The sequence below is a fragment of the Stegostoma tigrinum genome, chromosome 10 (assembly GCF_030684315.1).
Source record: "Stegostoma tigrinum isolate sSteTig4 chromosome 10, sSteTig4.hap1, whole genome shotgun sequence".
Classification (NCBI taxonomy): Eukaryota; Metazoa; Chordata; class Chondrichthyes; order Orectolobiformes; family Stegostomatidae; genus Stegostoma; species Stegostoma tigrinum.
The window spans coordinates 81,505,949-81,528,020 of record NC_081363.1 but is presented as its reverse complement, the minus strand read 5'-3'; the positions used below and the strand labels follow the sequence as shown (position 1 = coordinate 81,528,020).

The following is a 22,072-nucleotide window of genomic DNA, read 5'->3' as shown; positions in this document are numbered from 1 at the left end:
GTAATGGCCCAGTCACCTTACCAAGCGTATCATTTATTGATGATGACTGTGATGTCACCTGCTCCTAGCATTCTGTGAGATTGTAACCTTCGGAGTACACTCAGATCTAAGGGAGCTACATCTAATTATTTCAAAACGTTGATAATATCCCATTCTGCCTTAGTAAGGGGTGTGGAATGAAACACAGGGCAGAATTAGCTTGGTGAAGCAATTAAAATCCGATATCTATCTGTGAGTAAGTACTGGAGTGCAGTTTTGGCATCCAGGGAACTGAGACCCAGGAAAGTACAGCGATTGACCAGAACAGGATCAGTCATTAGATGTAGTTCATGGTGGGTGACTCTTGAGGGAGTTTCAGGGCCAGATTGACAAAAGTGAAGAATTGTGAATGTTTCATGAGTTTTGATGACCTATTGTGTCATTACCATCTTGGGAGAATTGTTGAGGATTCACTGGGAACTATCTTGATTGCATTTGCTGTTTGATGTATGATATGGGGTGTTTGATCACAGTGTATTATCTATTTTTAGTGCATGCTATTATTAAATTGGAGAGGGTTCAGAGAAGATCTACAAGGATGTTACTGGAACTGGAGGGCTTAAGTTACTAGGCCAGGCTGGAACTTTCTTCACTGGAGGGTAGGAGGTTGAAGGGTGACCTTGTAGAGGTTTATAAAATCATGACGATTAAAGATAAGGTGAATAGGAAGGGTGAAAACTGAAAGAACTGCGGATCTGTAAATCGGGAACAAAAACAAAGTTGCTGGAAAAGCTCAGCAGGCCTGGCAGCATCTGTGAAGAAAAAAATCAGAGTTAACGTTTCTGATCCAGTGACCCTTCCTCAGAATAGGGAAGGCCTTTTCCCTATGGTAGGGGAATTCAAAACTAGAGGGCATAATTTTAAGGTGAGAGCAGCAAGTTTTAAAAGCAAACTGAGGGGTAACTTTTTCACACAGAAGATGGTTTGAATGTGGAATAAACTACCAGAGGAAGTGGTAGATGCAGGTACAGTTACAACATTTACAAGGCATTTGGACTAGTATATGAATAGGAAATGGTTGGAAGGATATGGGCCAAATACAGACAAATGGGACTAGTTTAGTTTGGGAAACTTGGCTGGCATGGTCTGGTTAGACTGAAGGGTCTGTTTCCATGCTATTTTTAAAAATTTATTCATGAGATGTGGGCACTGCTGGCAGGGCCAGAATTTATTGCTCATCCCTAATTACCCAAAGAGCAGCTAAGAATTTACCACATTGCTGTGGATCTGAAGTAACGTGTAGGTCAGACCAAGTAAGGATGGCAGTTTCCTTCCCTGAAGGGCATTAGTGAACCAGATGGGTTTATCTAACAATTGACAATGGTATCATGATCATCATTAGACTCTTAATTTCACATAATGTTTATTGAATTCAAATTCCACCATTTGCTGTTGTGGGTTTTGAATGTATGGTTTCTAGATTAATTGCCTAGCAATAATACCACTGGCTCTCCTCATGTATGACTCTATGATTGTGCTGATTAACTAGCACATGTGTTGTAGTGTTGATTTTATTATTATTCTAACATTATAAGAAAGTTTATTGTTGCTTGGTCAAGGCAGTGGAATTGTGTAGCTTTATTCATTTAGTAAGTGCCCTGGATCTCTCAATGTGTTGACTTTATGGAGACGAGTTAATGGTCCCTATTTGGATATTTGATTTGATTTGATTTGGTTCATTACTGTCATGTACCCAGGTACAGTGAAAAGTTTTATTTCCGTGCAGTAGAGGTAAATCATGCCGTACAAAGTACATAGGGTAATAGAACAGAACAGAGAATACAATGTTTCAGACATAGTAGGAACTGCAGATGCTGGAGAATCCGAGATAACAAGGTGTAGAACTGGATGAACACAGCAGCCCAAGCAGCATCAGAGGAGCAGGAAGGCTGACGTTTTGGGCCTAGACCCTTCTTCAGAAAAATCCTCCCTCCGGAAAATCTCTTTCCCACTGCAACTCTCTTGTAATCTCTTTGGCCTTGAAACTCCTCGACCATTTCTCTGAAGAAGGGTCTAGGCCTGAATTGTCAGCCTTCTGCTCCTCTGATGCTGCTTGGCCTGCTGTGTTCATCCAGCTCTACACTTTGGCATATTGAAGAATACAATGTTATGGCTACAGAGAAAGTGCGCAGAGAGTTAGATTAAATTTAAAATTTGAGAGGTCTATTCAGAAGTCTAATAACAGCAAGGAAGAGTTGTTCTTGAATCTGTGTGTGTATATATCTTCCGCCCAACAGAAGAGATTATGTTGGCTTCCTCCCCAAAGCAGCGGGAAGTGTAGATTGAGATTAAGGCTGGTTTGCGTGATGGACTGGATTGCGTTCACAACTCTGTATAATTACTTCTAGCCTTCTGCAGGGCAGTTGCCAAACCACGCTGTGATTCATCCAGATAGAATGGTTTCTATGGTGCATCTATAAAAATTGACAGAGTCCTTGTGGACAATGTGAATTTCCTTAGCCACCAGATGAATTAGAGGCATTGGTGAGCTTCCTTGATCACTGTGTCGACATGGGTGCACCAGGCCACATTGTTGGTAATCATCATTCCCATGAAGTTGATCATCTCCATCGCAACACCACTGATGCAGTCAGGGGCAAGCCCTCCACGCATCTTCCTGAAGTGAATGACCAGCTCCTTTATTTTGCTGATGTTGATGGTGAGGTTGTTGTCTTTACACCATGCCTTTAAAGAGTTCCTTCTCCTTCCAGGACTCTATCTCGTCATTGTTTGAGATCCAACTTACAACGATAGTGTTGTCAGCAAACTTGTAAATGGAGTTGGGGAGGAATTTGGCCACACAGTTGTGAGTGTATAAGGAACATAGTAGCACGCAACCTTGCAGGGCACGAGTGTTGAGAATTATGGTGGATGTGGTGTTGTCACCTATCCAGATCATCTCATAAATATGGTGGTCTTTTCTCAAGCGCAGTTACTTTGACAGGCTTGCCCTTTTATGTAACAGTTAGGACGCATTTTATGACAAAAGAAAATCATCAATTTCGGAATAGACACAAAGTCAAATTACATTATGATTTCCTTTTATTTGACCATTGTGTTGAAAATTTTCCTAAACATTGTAAGGAAGGTTAATTGTTGAGAGGTCTTCAGCTCTGAAGATTCTGTTACTGAGAGTGATGCGCCAATGTGTAATGTATTGTTTGTTTTATGTCTTTACAGGCAACACAAAGAAACGTCTTCTGATGCCATGTAGGGGTAAGATTTCTAAATTCCATTTGCTCTCAATCTATGTTTCTCCTTGTGTCGAACTATCTTTGCTTTTCTTTCCTGTACTTTATCTCCCATCTGTTCCTTCTGGAGGGAGCTAATACTCTCCTCAAAGCAAGTCTGGAGGGTGGGACGGTATTTAATCTGAGACCCCACTGCTTCCTCACCTCTTCCTGATTATGTCGGAGAAGGAAAGCTAGAGGACAGCTTTCTCTTGGTACTGACTATAGAAGCCCTAAAGTGGGTAATTAATGCCTACTTCATGTCCTCATCCTACAGCAAATGGCATAGAACCAGTGCATGGTGGAAGACTTGGCGTGCCAGAAGTCTGAATGCTGGGTTTGGAAATGGGGTTATGGAGGGACATGGTTCATCGATCTTATGGTGGGACTAGTGCATCACGAAGTGGAGCAGGTGAAGCTTGCTGAGAGTCCTCTTTTATCCTTGTTGCCAAGCTGCCTGTCACACCCTTGGCCTGGATCCCATGGCAGTGCTGGGTGTATAGCAAACCTGTGCAGCCATTCCCACTGGTGCTGCCTGTGTGATTCACTGACAGCTCTTAAGGGAACAGGATTATTACAACATGAGACGACCTTTGAACCTGTTGTGCCTGCTCAGCCATTTAGCTAGGTCCTGGCTGATTAACTACCTCAATGCCACACCATCTCCAAATCCTTTGATGCCATTAGTTTCCAAAGTCTAGTGATGTCTGTTTTGGGCACGTTCAATTATTGATCTTCCACAGCTCTATGGAGTAATGAATTATAAAGAATTACCCCCTCCCCACCCCACCATGAGTGAAGAAATTACTCCTCAACTTAGTCTTAAACAGTCTCTCCGTTTATCTTGGGATTATGTCTCCTGATTTTACATTCAGCAGCCAAAGTAAACATATTCCTCCTTTTGCCCTGTCACGGCCTTGAAATATTTCATAAGTTTCAATTAGGTCACCACTCATCCTTTGAAATGCTAGAGAATACAGACCTACTGTCCTCAATCTTTATATAGCAATCCTGCTATTCCAGGAGTTTATCTGGTAAACCTTCATTGCACAAGCTTTCTGGCAATAGTATATCTCCTAAGATAAGGGGGCCAGAACTATGCACAGTATTCTGGGTGACACCTCACCAAAGCAGTCTCCAACAGCAGAAAAACATATTTACTTCTGTCCTCAAATCCTCTTATGAAAAGGGCCGATTTAAGATTTGCCTAAATAAATCAAAATACTGTGCACGCAGGGAATCTGATGAAATAAAAACAAGGGCTATAGTGACTCAGCAGATCTGTCAGCATCTGTGAAGAGAGAAACCAAGTTCACATTTCAAGTCTGTTATGAATCTTTGGAACGTTTATCTTTGTAGTGGAGAGAGATAACAAAGTGTGGAGCTGGATGAACACAGCAGGCCAAGCAGCATCTTAGGAGCACAAAAGCTGACGTTTCGGGCCCAGACCCTTCATCTTTGTAATGCTTGTTGCAATCGCATTCTAACTTCAAGTGACTCATGAAGAAGGTCATTCAGGTCACTTTGCTCTTCCCAATCTCTCTCAGTTCAAGAAATGTTCTGCCTTTCTGTTTCCTCTGCCAAAGTGAATAACCTCCTATTACATTCCATCTTTTTATCCATTTGCAGAGCCTGTCCTAGTACTCTCGAAGCCTCCTCGCATCCTTCTTACAAATTACATTTCCAATGATTCTTTTTATCATCAGCGACTTTTGAAATATTACATTTGGCCCCGAATGATTTATTTAGATTGTGAACAACTGAAAGTGATGTAGTTCTAGGGCAATAGAGATAGGACTGGAAAGTGGGACTAGTTGGGTAGCTGTTTAGTGAGCTGGTTTATACACAATGGATCAAATGGTCTCCTTCTATGATTGTATCTGTGATTCTGCTGTGGACCCAGTACTGATCCTTGTAGTACCTCACTAGTAATAGTCTACCATCCAAAAAAAATGATCTGTTTATTCCTCCTCCATGCTTTCCATCTGTTAACCGATTCTCAATCCATAGCACTATATTTCCCCAAATCTCATATGGTCTAATTCTATCTATTAACCTCCTTTGTGGGGGACCATATCAAGATCTTTTGTGTTTCTTTTTCAATGTGACAGCAATGTCCTGTAAAGCTCCAGTTGTTTGAAACATGATTTTGGAATGATTGTAATGAGGTACACCTGGCTGACTTCATAGAATATGATTCCCTGTTTGAGTGGTGCTGTTAATCTGGTTCAGTCAGGGAATCCTGGCTGACACATATTAACAGGAGTGTCTGAGAGCTGGCTCTGAGGAAGCTGGATTAGTGTCAAGGACCTTCCATGTATAAATAGATTGTGACGTGGTGATGGGATACTGGACTCTGGAGTTATTTCAGCAGCGATGAGAGGAAAAGTACACTCCTGAAGAAATTCACTTGCAACAACTGTCTTTGAGTTGGGTTAAGCATTTCTGGGATCATTTGGAAGTTTGACTCGTTTGATTCTGCTGTCGTAGATCCAGACCCAGTATGTGGGAGGAATGTTTTTTTTCTGGGCAAACGACATTGGGGCAGATGAATGTAAATAACTAATTCTCCCGAAACCTGTGGACCTGCTGTTTTGGTTATTAGGAGCCCAATGTTTCCTGAGGCACCAGATATGAAAACCTTTCAAGATTTGACAGGTTTAGTTCAGGAATATTACAACCCCAAGCTTCCTCTAATCGTGAGATGCTATCAGTTTCACTTGACAGTTCAAGAATGAGGGAAATCTGAAAAATTGGGATTTTTGAAGTGGTTAAGGCAGCTGGTTGTCATGTGACATGGGGAATGTGACTTTGGTTTAACCCTTATTGAGATGCTGAGAGACTGGTCGGTATGTGGGATTAATGATATAACCATGCAAAAGCGTTTGTTAGCTGAACCCCTATAGGACTTCAGACAGGCACCACAACTGGCTTTGTCATTAGAAAATGATGCATATGTGTTACAGGTATTCCAATGGAAGTGGACACCCTTGCCAGTCTGACTGAGCTTGGGGGACATCAATTGAGTGAATGCAATGACATTGCCATAATCAGGACTAATCCTGAATAGAGGGACTCTGGGTCTGCCCACTGCAAAACCCCAAAACAAAGCCAAGCCTCAGCTAAACGGTTAACATTTTCTTCAGACCCACGCCAGCAAACTATTGTAGCTGCTGCCAGTGTGCGGACTCGAGACAGCAAAAGAGTCCCCCTAGGGTTGAGTTGAGTAAAACAACTCATAAGCCAGTATCCAGGAGATTGATCCTGGCAAAACTGAAACAGCTGGTGGAGTTGGGGGAAACCAAAAGGCTATCACAACCAGAATTGAAACCTTTTTGGAACAAGGAGACCAGATCACGGTAGAGGACAGCAGTTTATGATGGAGAGCAAGAGTGATTGTCCCAAGCAAAGGTTGTCGCCAGTTACCAGCTGAACTCCAAAATGTAGGCGTTGGTGAGGAATTATGTCTGATGGCCAGGACTGGATGCAGATGTAGCTGCATTGGTGTGGTCGCGTCCAGACTGCCAGCAATGACAGAAATTACCACCAGCAGCTCCTCCACATTTGTGGGAATGGCTGGGTAAACTCTGGTCTTACTTATAAGCTGACTGTGCGGGACCTTTCGTGGGCTCAATGTTCTTAGTCATTGTGGATGCCCACTCAAAGTGGCTAGACGTGAATAGAGTTCATTCATCAAACACAGGGACGACGATAGGAAAACTATGCACATTTTTTGCTGTACATGGACTCTCGAAAATGTTAGTCACAGATAATGGGCCATTGTTCACCTGGAGGGAATTTGATATTTCCCAAATTGTATGGTATTTGTCATATAAGTACAGCTCCGTAGCATCCATTGTCCAATGATCTGGTGGAAAAAGCGATCCATACATTGAAGGTGGACTTAAAGAAACAGCCGACTGTTTCACTCGACACCAAACTATCCCAGTTTCTGTTTGATTATAAAACCGTCCCTCACACAACTACAGGGGTAGCTCCAGTGGAATTACTAATGGGGAGAAGACTCCACATCAGGTTAAATCTGATCTTCCTGGCCATGGTGGGGTAAGAGTGAAAGGGCATCAAGAACACCAATGCTGGACGTAGACTCCTTTAAAATCTACTGAGGTGGACCTGCTTATTGGTAATGGACCACATATCATAAGGAAGCAATGTCCTTCCAGAGCAGTTCTGAGGAAGGGTCACTTGACCCAAAAAGTTAACTCTGATTTCTGTCCACAAATTCTACCAGACCTGCTGAGCTTTTCCAGCAAATTCTATTTTTACTTTTCCTTTTTCCCATCCGGATGTCAAAAGATGAGGCGTGAACGCTCAATCAGGGAGCTTGAGAGTTACAAGTTAGCCAGGAACAATCTAAAGAGAGCTAAGAAGAGCCAGGAGGGGACATGATAAGTCTTTGGCAGGTAGGATCAAGGAAAACCCTAAAACTTTCTGTAGGTATGTCAGGAATAAAATAATGACTACAGTAAGATTAGGGCCAGTCAAGGACAGTAGTGGGACGTTGTGTGTGGAGTCTGAAGAGATAGGAGAGGTGCTAAATGAATATTTTTCATCAGCATTCACACAGGAAAAAGACAATGTTGTCGAGGAGAATACAGGCTATTAGACTAGACGGGACTGAGGTTCATAAAGAGGAGGTGTTAGCAATTCTGGAAAGTGTGAAAACAGATAAGTCCCCTGGGCTGGATGGGATTTATCCTAGGATTCTCTGGGAAGCTAAGGAGGAGATTGCAGAGCTTTTGGCTTTGATCTTTATGTCGTCATTATCTACAGGAATAGTGCCAGAAGACTGGAGGATAGTAAATGTTGTCCCCTTGTTTAAGAAGGGGAGTAGAGACAACCCTGGTAATTATAGAGCAGTGAACCTTACTTCGGTTTTGGGTAAAGTGTTGGAGAGGATTATAAAAGACAGGATTTATAATCATCTAGAAAGGAGTAATTTGATTAGGGATAGTCAACATGGTTTTGTGAAGGGTAAGTCATGCCTCACAAACCTTATTGAGTTCTTTGAGAAGGTGACCAAACAGGTGGATGAGGGTAAAGCAGTTGATGTGGTGTATATGGATTTCAGTAAAGCGTTTGATAACGTTCTCTATGGTAGGGTTAGCAAATTTGTGGATGACACTAAAGTCGGTGGAGTTGTGGATAGTGTGGAAGGATGTTGCAGGTTACAGATAAGCTGCAGAGCTGGTCTGAGGGGTGGCAAATGGAGTTTAATGCGGAAAAGTGTGAGGTGATTCACTTTGGAAGGAGTAACAAGAATACAGAGTACTGGGCTAATGGTAAGATTCTTGGTAGTGTGGATGAGCAGAGAGATCTCGGTGTCCATGTGCATAGATTCCTGAAAGTTGCCACCCAGGTTGATAGGGTTGTTAAGAAGGTGTATGGTGTGTTAGGTTTTATTGATAGAGGGATTGAGTTTCAGAGTCATGAAGTCACGTTGCAGCTGTACAAAACTCTGGTGTGGCCGCACTTGGAGTGTTGTGTACAGTTCTGTTTGCCACATTATAGGAAGGATGTGGAAGCATTGGAAAGGGTGCAGAGGAGATTTACCAGGATGTTGCCTGGTATGGAGGGAAGGTCTTATGAGGAAAGGCTGAGGGACTTGAGGCTGTTTTCATTAGAGAGAAATAGGTTAAGTGGCAACTTAATAGAGACATACAAGATGATCAGAAGATTAGATAGGGTGGATGGTGAGGGCCTTTTTCCTTGGATGGTGATGGCTAGCATGACAGGACATAGCTTTAAATTGAGGAGTGATAGATATAGGACAGATGTCAGAGGTGGGTTCTTTACTCAGAAAGTAGTAAGGGTGTGGAATGCCCTGCGTGCAACAGTAGTAGATTTTCCAACTTAAAGGGCATTTAAATGGTCATTGGATAAACATATGGATGATAATGGAATAGTGTAGATTAGGTGGGCTTCAGATTGGTTTCACAGGTCGGCGCAACATCAAGAGCCGAAGGGCCTGTACTTGTGCTGTAGTGTTCTATGTTCTACCTGTGCCTATGTGATTTGAGCTTGTACATTTTACGTGCATTTTTACCTGTGTTTCCTTTGTTTTTTTTGTGCCCTTTACTTGTTTGAATCTGTGTCCCAATTTTAACTAAATTAAAATCCATTCACTGACTCACTGTTAAATCAGATCTGTGTATCTGACATGTCTGTGTCTGTACCTTCTTTGACATATCTGTGTGCACATCTGTTTTGAAACATGTTTTTATTATCGGTGAAGTCTGTATGTCACTGTGACTTGGTTCGATGCTTTATGCTACAAATTATTAAAGACGTAAATCAATCATTTGGCTGCATTTCTTCACCTCCAGCTTACTAATAGTAATCTTTGGTTACCATCACAGGAAATGAATCTGTATTGAATGCAGTCATCAATCGTGATTGCTGTGAGCCTGTAGAATAAGTATTTAATCATGTAAAACTGTTATGTACAAGTATTGCCTGCGGTTGAATTGAGCATTGTGGAAGTGGAAGGTTAACTATTTGCAGCTAGGTGCATGACTCACTGTGGTAGTGCACTGGAAATTGAGCCCTATTATTCCCAGAGTCTTCACAGAAGTTACAGATTTTATGAAGTGTGCAAAAGCTCTCAATTTGCCTAATTTTCAGACCCAAGTTAATAAAAAGCACTGACCAAGTTTCTGTATTAAACAGGAATTACTATTTATTATAAGTGTTTCGATTCGAGCTACAGGTAAACAGTTATGAACTATTGGCACATAACATAGCACATTAAAACTCTCCAGCAATTTCTGTTTCTGTTTTAGATTTCCAGCCTCCGCAGTTCTTTGTTTTAAGTTAAAACTCTACTACCTTTATAAACTCCCCCATGTATACATGCAGACACAAACATATGTGCACACACACAAACGGACAAGGAAAGATAAATTATGGTTAGAGGCAAATCAGTGGGTTGCTGAGATCCTCATGACTCTTATGCTAATTAGAACATTGCTTTTCAATCATTTTTCTTCAGATGCCTCAGTTAGTTTGCAAGAGACATAAAATGTGGCCAGTTCATTTATAAAAATCTGACTATCAGTTATATTCACAGCTTACAACAGCTGATAAAGGAAAGATGAACTGGTTTTCTTAGGGTTTAAAATGGGTTTTAACTGCAGAGCACAGGGAAACAGCTTCAGTATTAGTGGAAACCACAACACACACTACCTTGCTCTCAGCCCCAAGCTCTTCAGTTACCTGAGAAATAATCACACTGTTGTTGGCAGGCAAAACTGGTCAAGTCTGTAGACCAATTAACTCATTGTTGCCACCCAAAAGTGCACCTGAATACTGAGCACCATTGCTCCTGTTTGTCTCTGCAACCTGTTCAATTACTGCTTGTTCAAACAGAAATGCTAATTAGATATTCTTGACTCCAACTCTCCTCTTAGGAAGAAAACAGCACAGCCCAATATCTCCTACTTCTTTCTGGGACTTGGGAAACTCGGGCCCTGTTGAGTATGAACTCAGATTGTTGCCATTATCTTCAAGCATGAAACATTCCACCTTCATCCCAACAAGGTCTAATCCTGTTTGATCCCTGACTATCAATCAAGACTTACTTCAAGGTGGACTTCAGAACAGATCACATGACTCCCTGTACTTACCTTAAATTTAAAGATAAAGTCAAGAAGATCAATTTTGCAAACCCCATATTTATAACAGACTTTCTTTTATAGTATTAGTCACATAGATTTTGGTATCATCTACAAACCTTTTCGTTATACTCCGTGTATTCAAGTAAAAATCATTAACTTGACAGTGAAACCTTTGCAATCACTTCTATGAATAAAAGGGAGTTTAAATCCAGAACAGCTAAATTATTTCTGCCTGAGTATACCTCTTTACAAAGTTAAATTGATGTATATTGCCATGGTGTAGAGGACAGGGGAAACTATTTTTGAAATCAAGTTAAAATGTTGACTACAAATCAATGAATGTTGATATTTCTCCTCATCCTCCCTAATTACAGTGTCTGTATCTGATCTTTATCTGTGATAATAGATGGAAAGTGTTCATTAACAATTGTACCAACCATTAAAAGGCCTTGTACATTCTTCAGTTTTACTCTGTTATAATCCCTGCTGATGGCAACACACAGACAAGTCAAATTCTAGAATGAAACCTGATTGGATGGACCACAAGTTGCAATTTGGTTACCATGGTGGTCAGTCACTGAACAGATTCACAAGAGGCTGCCAGTGTACTTCAATTAAAGAATATCAAAGTTTATTACATGACAATACTGCAAACAATTTCACAGTTTGCAGGAACTAGTTCAAACAGCGAAGATAGTGTTTGCACTTTAACGTTCCTTCTTCAGTTATCACACCCAAACTTGCTTTCTATCTGGTAAACCTCTGCATTCACTGGATGCTAATGTCTTTAATTAATGTCTCTTCATTGGACCCTTAAACTGCTATCAGCTCACTTATTTCTTAACAGTGATTCCTTATACTCCTGTTCCACAACTTCTGCTACTGGACCTTTCTCTTATTGACTTGAAAACACTTGAGACTTATTTTCTCCTACCCTGATTATTCTGGAGATTGCTAAACTAACAGCATCTTTGCTGCCATAGGCCTTTTCTCTCTGGCCAAAACTGTGCACTCACTAATCTTCTGGATGCTTCTGCCTTTCTAAAAGAACAGCTGTTTCTGTCTGTGGCTCCCTGTCATCGAACTCCTTGTTATTAGACAAGAGGCTAATTTTCATTTCTCTTGTATTCAACCTGATGATGACATAGGTTTGAATCCCACCATTGCAGATGGTGAAATTAGAATTGAATAACAAATCTAGAATTGAAAAAAATCCAGCCTAATGGCAAACATTATCAACCTAAAAGAAAAATCTGGTTCATTCATCTGCAGTCGTTACCTAGTCTGGCCTATTTGGCCCACAGCAATGTATTTGACCGTTAACTGCCCTCTGGGCAACTCGGGATGGGAAGTTAATGATGGCCTAGCCAGTGGTCTCACACCTCATGAATAAGTTTATTAAAAAGTGACCAGAGGATATATTTAAGGGAATTATCAATGACTTGAGTTGCGTAGCAAGTTGTCCTGATCTGGAATGCACACATGAGATTCACATAACTTTCAAAAGGGAATTGGATTTGAAGTGGAAGAAGTTTGCAGGGACCTGTAAGTGGGTTAGGGAACTGGCCTAATCAACTAACTCTTTCAAAGAGCCAACATAGTCACTGTGGTCCAACTGACCTTCATGTGCTCTCTTTGATTATTGCTTTCTATAGGTTCATTTGAAGCATGCAAAGGGAATCAGACTTTACTTGAACGGGAACAATGCACAAGGTTACAGGACAAACACGAGAGAATGGCACCAAATGAAATGGTAATTTAGAGAGCCAGTGCTGACAAGATGGGCAGAATGGTCTACCTCTGTGCTGTAATTGTGTTTCTGTGAAGCTCTGTTTGATAGCACTGTCAAAGAAATTGCACTGCTTTGATTGAGAGGGGGCTATTGCGGTGGAAATTGGCTGGGTTAGATTTGTTACACTTTTTGTGGGAAATTTTCCACATTGCCATTATTAAGAGATCTGAGTGACAAAATTAAATTATTGGGGTGGCTTGCATAAACTTGATTCCCTTCAGTGTTTGATTGAGGGGTGACCTGAATGACATGAATTCAGAAAAGATGTTTTGCACAACAGTAGAGGAGATCTGGAAGTCTTCTTCAGAGAGCCAAAGTATCAAGACTGACAGGGATACAGAACAAATAATTGGTCAAAAGAGTTGGGATGCAGATCAGCTATTATCAAATTGAATGCTGAGCTGATCTTGAGAAATTGAAAAGCCTGCTTCAGTTCCTAATGCCGCAAGTGTTGAATTACAACTGAAACACAAAATGTGCTGCAAAATCTTGTAAACACTCAGCTAATGTGATAACAGATATGGAGCGAGAAACAGACTGAAAGTTTGGCTTTGGAGCCAAAAATCCAAAATCTAGAACAATTTTGCAACCTGATCCTGCATTGCATCAGTGATGTAACAGAATTGTTAGGGCTGTTGGTTCTGGACTGGAGGTAGCAAATAAGCAAGGAGAAAAAATATAAAGGATAATAGATGATGAAAGTAAGGAAATTTTAGTGCAATTGTACAGGACCTTGGTGTGACCACATCTGCAGTACTAGGAATAGTTTTGGTCTGCTTACTCGAAAAGAGGTAATTCTATTGGAAGCAGTAAAGAGAAGGTTCACTTGACTCATTTCTGATATAAAGTTTTTATCTTATGAACAAAGGTTTAATAGATTGAGACTTTACTCATTGTAGTTTAAAAGAAGGAGAGATGAAATCAACATCAAGAAGTCACACAACACCAGGTTATAGTCCAACAGGTTTATTTGAAATCGCACAAGCTTTTGGAACACAGCCCCTTCGTTGGGTGCAGCAAGAGAACAGAGTACATGGACCCAGCATTTATTTGCAGAGAGATCAAGGGCAGAAAGATCAAAATATCATACGCCTGGTGTGAATGGAGTGTCAGATAATAAGTCTGTGCAGATGACCCAGGAGTGTTAGATGGTGAGTAAAGTGTCAACAGCTGAATAATCGGCAAAGGGATGACCTATAATCTGATTAAGTGAGGCCCAGAGAAAAAAAAATTAAAAATAAGGTGGTGCTGGAGACAAACTAAATGACTGGAATCACATGCTAAATTCAAAACTGCTCAAACTAATTAAGGTAGAGAGATCATAATTTATCAAGGTGATGCTGTCAAAACAGTTTAGAAAGGAAGATTTTACAGATGCAGAACAGTGTGCTGAGGTGACCTGTAGCGACATGAATCCAAGATCACGGCTGAGGCCATCTTCACGGTTATGGAACTTGGCTATCAGTCTCTGCTGGGTAATTTTGCATGGTTGTCTATCTTGATGTCCACTTCGGAGAATGCTTACACAAAGATCAGAGGCTGAATGCCCTTGACCACTGAAGTGTTCCCCCACTGGGAGGGAATGTTTTTGTCTGGCGGTGTCCATTCATCTGTTGTAACGCCTGCATGATTTTGCCAATATACCATGCCTCAGGGCATCCCTGCTTGCAGCATATGAAATAGACAACGTTAGCTGGGTCACATGAGTGTCTACCGTGCATGTGGTGGGTGGTGTTCATACATGTATTGGCAGTATCCATGTCGATGATCTGACATGTCTTGCAGAGGTTGCCGTGGCAAGGTTGTGTGGTGTTGTGGTCAATGTTGTACTGAGGCTTGGTAGTTTGCTGTGGACAATGGTCTAAGGTTTGGTGGTTGTTGGAAGGTGAGAAGTGGAGGCATAAGGGAGATCTTGTCAAGATACTTTTCGTCATCAATGACATATTGAAGGCTGCGAAGAACACAGCGTAGTTTCTTTGCTCCAGGGAAGTACAGGACAATGAAGGGTACTCTATCGGTCATATCCTGTGTCTGTCTTCTGAGCAGGTCATTGTGGTTTTTCGCAGTGGCATGTCAAAACTGGTGATCAATGAGTTGAGTATTGTATGCCGTTCTTATGAGGGCATCCTTCAAAACCTTGAGGTGTTCATTGCATTTCTAATCATCTGAACAGATCCTGTGTATGTGCAGGGCTTGTCAGTAGGGATGGATTCTTTAATATATTTAGGGTGGAAGCACAAGAAGTGCAGCATCGTGAGGTTATCTGTAGGCTTGCAGTACATTGAGGCACTGAGCTGTCTGTCCTTGATGGAGAGGTGCGTGTGAAAGAATGAGACTGATTCTGGAGAGTAGTCCATGATAAGTCTGATGGTGGGATGAAACTTGTTGATATCGCTATGTGGTTGTTTTGGTGATTCCTCGCCATGAGTCCAAAGGAAGAAAATGTCGTCACTGTATCTGGTGTTTAGTGTTGGTTGGAGGTCCTGTGCAGATTACAAACTAGATCATTAGCACATAAGAACTTGAGAGAACCCAACAGGGAAAGACTAGAAAGAGGAGACAGCTTTAAGAATAAGAGGTATCACCTTTAAGGCAGTGAGGAGGAAAAGCTTTTTCTCTGAAGTTACTTATCCTGTAAAATTCGCTTCCCCAGAAAACAACGGATGCGGTGTCATTGAATTTATTCAAGTCTGCGTTGGGTAGATATTTCATAAACAATCAAGTCAAGGGCCATGAGGGTGGGCAGGAAAGTGGAGTTGACAGCACAATCACATCATCTTTTTGAGTGTTGGGAGCAGGTTAAAGGGGCTAAATGCGATGCTCCTTAAAGACAAATCACAATAACATCTGGGCTTGTAAAGAAAAAGCACTGACTGTAACATCAACAATGTTGTGTCGGCAAAGAGCAGGGAGCTTGGCTGAAGTCAAAGAACAACTTTGAGAGAGGTTATATGGACCAGTTTGTGAGTGGTATAAGATTATTGCATTTTTGTACTTAGAGAAAATTTGACCTACCTGAAGAACAGAAGCACTCTTTCTTTCTTTGCAACTTCTCACAGCAAAGTGTGAGAGTTGAAAACCCATCAGAAGTTATTTTCAGCACTCATGGAGGACTCCGAGAGCAGATTTTTTGGAATCTACCTTACTATTCTCAAGCAAAGAGAATACGGCCAGTTACAATTGTTTCAGGAAGATATCCTTCGCTGGCTGCTTCTGTATGCAGAAGAACCCATGGAATCAAAACACCTTTTGGGACAAAGCTGTGATATTTTATCATGAGTTTACCTACCCTTGGTCAAGGACTTTAAAGTTAACACAAGGGCAGTTAAGAATGGGTACCAAGTACTGGCCCACATCCAACAATTAAAAAAAAACTCACTTTTTTTCTTTTCCTCAGACTTGTGTGTGTACGTTGTTTTTTAGAGAGTAAGTATACATTGCAAAGCCAAAAGTGTTTGTCAGTAATCCTTGTCTCTAAGTAAGTTTGTTTTGTTGAAAAAAAGAAACTGGCTGATTTATTTTGATAACAAAGTGCAGAGCTGGATGAACTCAGCAGGCCAAGCAGCATCTTAGAAGCACAAAAGCTGATGTTTCGGGCCTAGAGCTGGTCTAGGCCCGAAATGTCAGCTTTTGTGCTCCTAAGATGCTGCTTGGCCTGCTGTGCTCATCCAGCTCCACACTTTGTTTCCTTGGATTCTCCAGCATCTGCAGTTCCCATTATCTCTGATTTATTTTGATATAGCCTGACATCTATATAAATGGTCATATTACCAACTAGGTTAAACTTGAAAATTTATTGTGACCAGTGGAAGAGTTAGACTAAGAAAGGATACAGTGCACCTTCTCAATCTGTGTCGTAAGACTCGAAGCACCTCTTACACATATTTTATACACTGCAGTCATGAGCATTAGTGGTTTAGCGCCCGCCAGCTATGCTTAAACATATTTCTAATTCGACCTGATGTATTCAGTTCTGAAGAAGGGTCACTGGACCTGAAACACTAACACTGCTTTCTCTCTACAGTATAGCCTGATCTGCTGAGTTTTTATTTCATTTGATTCAAATTATTAGGACTGTGTAGAACAAGCTTTACATTACACATAGCTGCACTGACCCGGGTGTGTTAGGTTTTAACTTTAGGTGCCAGAATTCTCACACACCTTCATTATGAAACAGCGCTGTGAGATTATCCTTTTTACTAGTGGTTTCACTTCACTTTAAGCTGGAATAAGATGGACATTGCCTTAAACAATGATGATGCTTCTTGTCTGCTTGTTTTGATTATTTTGTGATGCCAAAGGGTAATGTTCCATTGGAGTTATAAGAAGAATAAAGAATAGTCACTGGTTTATGTTAATAAGTCTTTTTATTTATTGCAGGTATGTCGAACCGTGCCCAAGGGAGACAACTGGTAAGGGACTTTACTTTGGGAAGCAGTTATGTAGTGGGATAGTTTCCTCTGGAATGCACTGTGATGTTCTGAATATTCCGCACTACTTGGTCATGAGTACAAAACACTCTTCAGTCAAGATGAAAAAATGATCAGGCCTGATGCCTGAAAAAAATGTTTTGGTTGGGGGAAGGGAGGAAATCTCTGTTTCTCAAATGTGTGTTCGTTAGTCTGTGCAGAGCTTTGCAAAACACACTTAATGTTTGACTTTCATTTTTTGTTTGTCTGTCTCTCCAAAGTTGTAGGTTAATATTCAGTTTTTTTATTAGACAAATGTTATTAAGATTTTGAACAGGATGCTGTATGTCATGCAATTCCCCTTCCCATTCTTCCTCAGTGAACTAAAGGACTGAACACTTGTTCACTTCCCCACTTTTGTTCTTCAGATGTCAGGCATGACTCTTTATCAGCACTGCTAGCTAAAGCAGTGTGTCTGTCTTTTGAAACAGATTGCCCATGTAATTGTCCCCCTGTCTGACGCACTTTGGTGTCAGAAACTCAGACTTCACTTCCACGACTTTTGAGCCAAATTTCCTCAAATTGTAACGGAAACATTTACCATAGATCTGTTTTCTGTAGATCACACAAGTGTCCACCAGCTTGCATGTGGTGCAGCTGCAGCACATCATTTCATTTAAATAATTAAGTTTATAAATGTCACTCAATGATTATCGATGTCAAGTGGTTTTAACTAGTTAAGCTATAAATTCAAAATATACTTCTCCGTTAAAACGTCTGTCCCATTTCCAGGAAAACTAAAAACTTTAAATGCCCAACAACTCACCTATCTGCTTCCAGGCTTCAACTCTCACAACCTGCTGCTGCATCTCTCAGACCATTCCTTATATGTAAAAGATCAGGACAACACCTCTTCCCTCACTGAACTGAATTCTGTCACTCATCAAGTATTTAACTTTGTCTCAAACTCATATCTTGGTGCCTGCTTACTTTGTGTACCACCTGCATTTCTACCAGCTCAAATTCTTCAGTAGGCAGCTAATTCAGAAATGATAGGAACAGCTTGCCTCAATATAAAGATTTACTGTGAAGGTTTCAGACGAGAAGTATCTAGTTACAACCATCAACAGTTTACTTGAAGCTGAGAAAGTCTAAGTCCATTTTTGAGAATACTCAAGCAGAGACAATCAGACTCTTGGAGTGGAAATTGAAAGTAACAGGCCAGAATTCTCTTTAGTGTTTGAGTACTGTAAAGGGGTGCTGTTGGAACACGGGATTGTACTTCTACTCAGTGTTTCAAAATCTTTCAAGTTTTATTTTATGTAATGGTTGGTTTGTTCTATTTTATCCTTTGTTTTGTGTAATAAACTTCTGTTTTATTGCTTAAAACCAATTTGCAGCATTGTGTGCATCGAAATACCAGCTTGTTAGATTGTATTTTAATTTTTTCATTTATCAAGCCAGATTTCAGTATCGTATCTGAGGTGTACTGAAATAACATCAGATAGGATTATAACAGCCCTGAGATATGAACATTCTTTTCTCAAAGGGTTGTTTGTTTGGGAAATCCTCTTAGCCAGAGAGCAGTTGAAAGGTTGTTAAATATAGTCAGTGTCGAGTTAGATCAATTTTTAATCAGCAAGGGAGATGGGGGGTCAGAGAGGAAGTTGATTTAAAGCCACAGTGAGGTCAGCCAGGATCTTGTTGAATGGCAGAGCAAGCTTGAGGACTCGACTGGCTCCCAGTTCTTGTGGAGCAAGGTGACAGCCACAATAATTACCAATCATATAGTGGTAAGAGAGAATGTAATGAGAGGTAAACAGGAAGTGGAGAATTAAGAAATAGAAAAGGATTCAAGGCTGTAATGAGAGCTGTGGCCTTTGAGATTGACAGTCTTTTATAAGTGTTGATATCAGCAGCTATGACATAATTGAGTTCAACACAGAGTTTTAAAGGGATGAGCACAAAACAACCACTAGATTTAGATAAGGCTCCCTTCAACTGTCAACAGTGAAATGGATGCACCTGTTAAGCCATAAAGTGAGAAAATTTGTAGGCGGTGTTAAAAAGAACTGAGTGTAATACAGAAAGAGTTTATAGGCCTGTGGGAATATTGTGAATGTTATTCTGCTATTTAATAAAGCATACAGTCTCTTTATTCTGACCACAAATCCTCTGCATCCAGATAACTAAACTAGCCTAGATTTTACTGCTTGGTGTCACAGTCATAGATTAGTTTCTCAGTTACTAGCATCCTTTGACCTTATGCTATCTTTAAATATTTACTGACCAGACCCCCAGCTGTAATAACTACAGACGTCTGTGTTGTTCCCAATTTTATTCTTCTTCTGCTTCAGCTAAAATCTGTGCTGAGACCTGAATCCTTAGGCTTTGCTGCCAGCTGTACTTTGCTTTAGCCCTGACTGTTCTGGTGCTCTTTCTTTTGCTTTCTGGTGCAGAGAGGTCATAAATGTTGCAGTTTTTAGGATTTTGTGTCTTTCTTGTGATTTTAATGTGTATGTTGGTGCCACCAATACTAGTTAGTATGTGTGTACCTCTATGTGTGTGTCTGTGTGTTTTTGTCTCCTATTATGTGTAGCTCTGTATGCTTTGCTACGTGGCTCTGTATCTGGTTGCATATCTATCTGTATATTTACATATCTATGTCTCTCCATGTAGCATTGTATCGCCTCCCCCTATCATTCTGTGTAATGCTTTATAGGTGTTTTTGATAAGGTGGTTGACTTTGTTTTGATTCTGTGGTGCTTGGCTGTTTAAGGATCTGCCTGCAGATTGAAAATGTTGGAGGAACACAGCAGGCCAGACAGCATCAGTGGAACAGGAAAGTTGATGTTTCAGGTCAGGACCCTTCTTCAGAAATGGGGAGGGGGAAGGGAGCACAGAAATAGAGAGAGGAGAGGTGGGGCTGGAGAAAGTAGGTGGGATGGTGATAGGTGAGTGCAGGTAGGGAGTAGTGGGCATTGGTCAGTGAGGTAGGAGGGGCAGATATTTGGGAGAGAAGATGGACAGGATGTGTCAGGTCAAGGAGGTAGGGATGAGAGGGTAGATTGGTCATGGTATGAGGCTGGTGGTTTGGAGATTTTCAAACTGGTAAAGTCCACATTTAGGCCATTGGGCTGTAGACAGAATATAAGGTACTGCTCCTCCAGTTTGCGGGTGGCATCACTGTGACATGTCCATTGTGACATTGTCTCCTCTGCTGTCACAACGGTGCCTAAATGTGGAGTTTACTAGTTTCAAATCTTCCAACTCTCAGCTCCACACTGTGTTAATTCTGACTCCAGCATCTGCAGTTGGTACTGTCTTGGATTGAAAATGTGGTTGTATTGGCCTTATAAAATGCGAGGCACCAAGTGTCTTTGTTCCCTGTGAGCCTGCTCCAGTATAAAACTTAAGAAGAACTGTGCTGACATTTAACAAGGGAGAAGACATTAATTAAAATGTTGACCTACTAATTCCTAAGATCAATCATTTTATTAAAAGTACATGGTTTTCCCTTGAAACATAACTTAATCGTTCTACAATTGGCTCCTCAAGAAATTTAATTTAGTTTGGCCGTACACCAAGGATAGAAATATTATTTAAAAATCCTCCTTGAAAACAAGTACCAGTGATTCCACTGAGTATGACTGAAATATTTATGTAACACACTATGTTGTTTCAAGCTCCCAATATCAGAGGTCAGGGCCAAACTTGAGTCATGTTCCAACCTCTATTTCTAGGTTGCTAGAGAGCCCTGGGGCCTTAAGTGGCCCCGTGGTTAGTCAGCCTCGCAATTAGACAGACCTGAGATGGGAGTGAGGTCTGGCAGACTTCTGAAGGATGGATTCGAAGGCTTAACCCATGAGTTCTGAAATATATTTGCCTGGATCTTCAGATAGGCAGCATTTTTCCAAATACCCCTCACTGAACCCACCCATCCTTATCTGCATTATAAATAGATGAATTCTCAAGCCTATTCATAAAAGCCAGATTGCCTCTAAGAGCCCATAAATTTTCCCAGAAAAATAACTTTACTGTCAGAACTGCTGACTTAGTCACTGTTTAAATTGAAATCAGAAACGCACTGGGACTGCCAAGTGGTATTATTGCTCAACCAATAGTCCCATTACCCAGGTAAAGTTCTGGGGACCTGGGTTTAAATCCCACCATGGCAGATTTTAGAAATTGAATTTTAAAAAAAGTCTGGAATTAAGAGTTTAATGATGATCAGGAAGCCATTATTTTTTGTTGGAAGAAACCTATCTGGTTCATTAATGTCCTTAATGCCATTCTAACATGTGACTCCAAACCTGCAACAATGTGGGTGACATTGTGCTTATTCTAGCTAATTGTTTTATTGTTTTCTTTGTGGATGTAGCTGACAAGGCCAGTGTTTGTAGCCCGTTATGAATTGCCCTTGAACAGAGTGACTTGCTAGGCTATTTCAAAGGGCAGTTAAGAGTCAACTAGATCTCTGGATCTGTGCAATGTGAAATGCGCTTTATAAATAAAAAGTTATTTATTTCTTTCAGGGAGTTAGCTTGCTGTGGAATAAAATTAAATATTTGTTCTAGGACAATTATTTCCCCCTTCAGATGGTGGGGGGTGTTTACTTACAAACTTTGTGAAAACTGATTAGTTAAAACAAAACAAACTTTTACAAAACGACTTAGGTGTTGATGAAATCATATTTTAAGAGTATATAATCTGCTTAATTTAAAGGATAGAAATTCTGTTCAAAGGGGCCAGTTCACTTACTCAGAACATCTAATGTCGTGTGCCATTCCCTACCCAAATGTTGCATGGTATCTTTAATTTCTTCAAATTGGTCGGATGGTTTTTAACAAAAGTGTGAAAAATATCCAATGATGTTCTTCAAAATGTGTTATGGAAACTTATTAAATAACAGAACATGTACAACAGGAACTAGAACATAACTGCTGCACGCACCCAATCAGTCAT

At 40.7% G+C, this 22,072-nt stretch overlaps 1 protein-coding gene across 5 annotated transcripts in view; it reads left to right on the top strand.

The window, feature by feature from the left end:
• The window catches only part of mta1 (metastasis associated 1), a 128,488-nt gene that overhangs the window by 88,040 nt on the left and 18,376 nt on the right, over positions 1-22,072 (top strand). For 3 of the 5 annotated variants that reach the window (XM_048537725.2, XM_059649307.1, XM_048537728.2), the window contains exons 17-18: positions 3,220-3,255; positions 17,079-17,110. In XM_048537725.2, the coding sequence (XP_048393682.1) occupies positions 3,220-3,255; positions 17,079-17,110 (68 nt within the window). Of the gene's footprint in view, positions 1-3,219; positions 3,256-4,628; positions 4,752-10,699; positions 11,350-17,078; positions 17,111-22,072 lie in introns of those variants that run through there. The other 2 variants (XM_048537726.2, XM_059649306.1) reach the window with 2 other exon arrangements.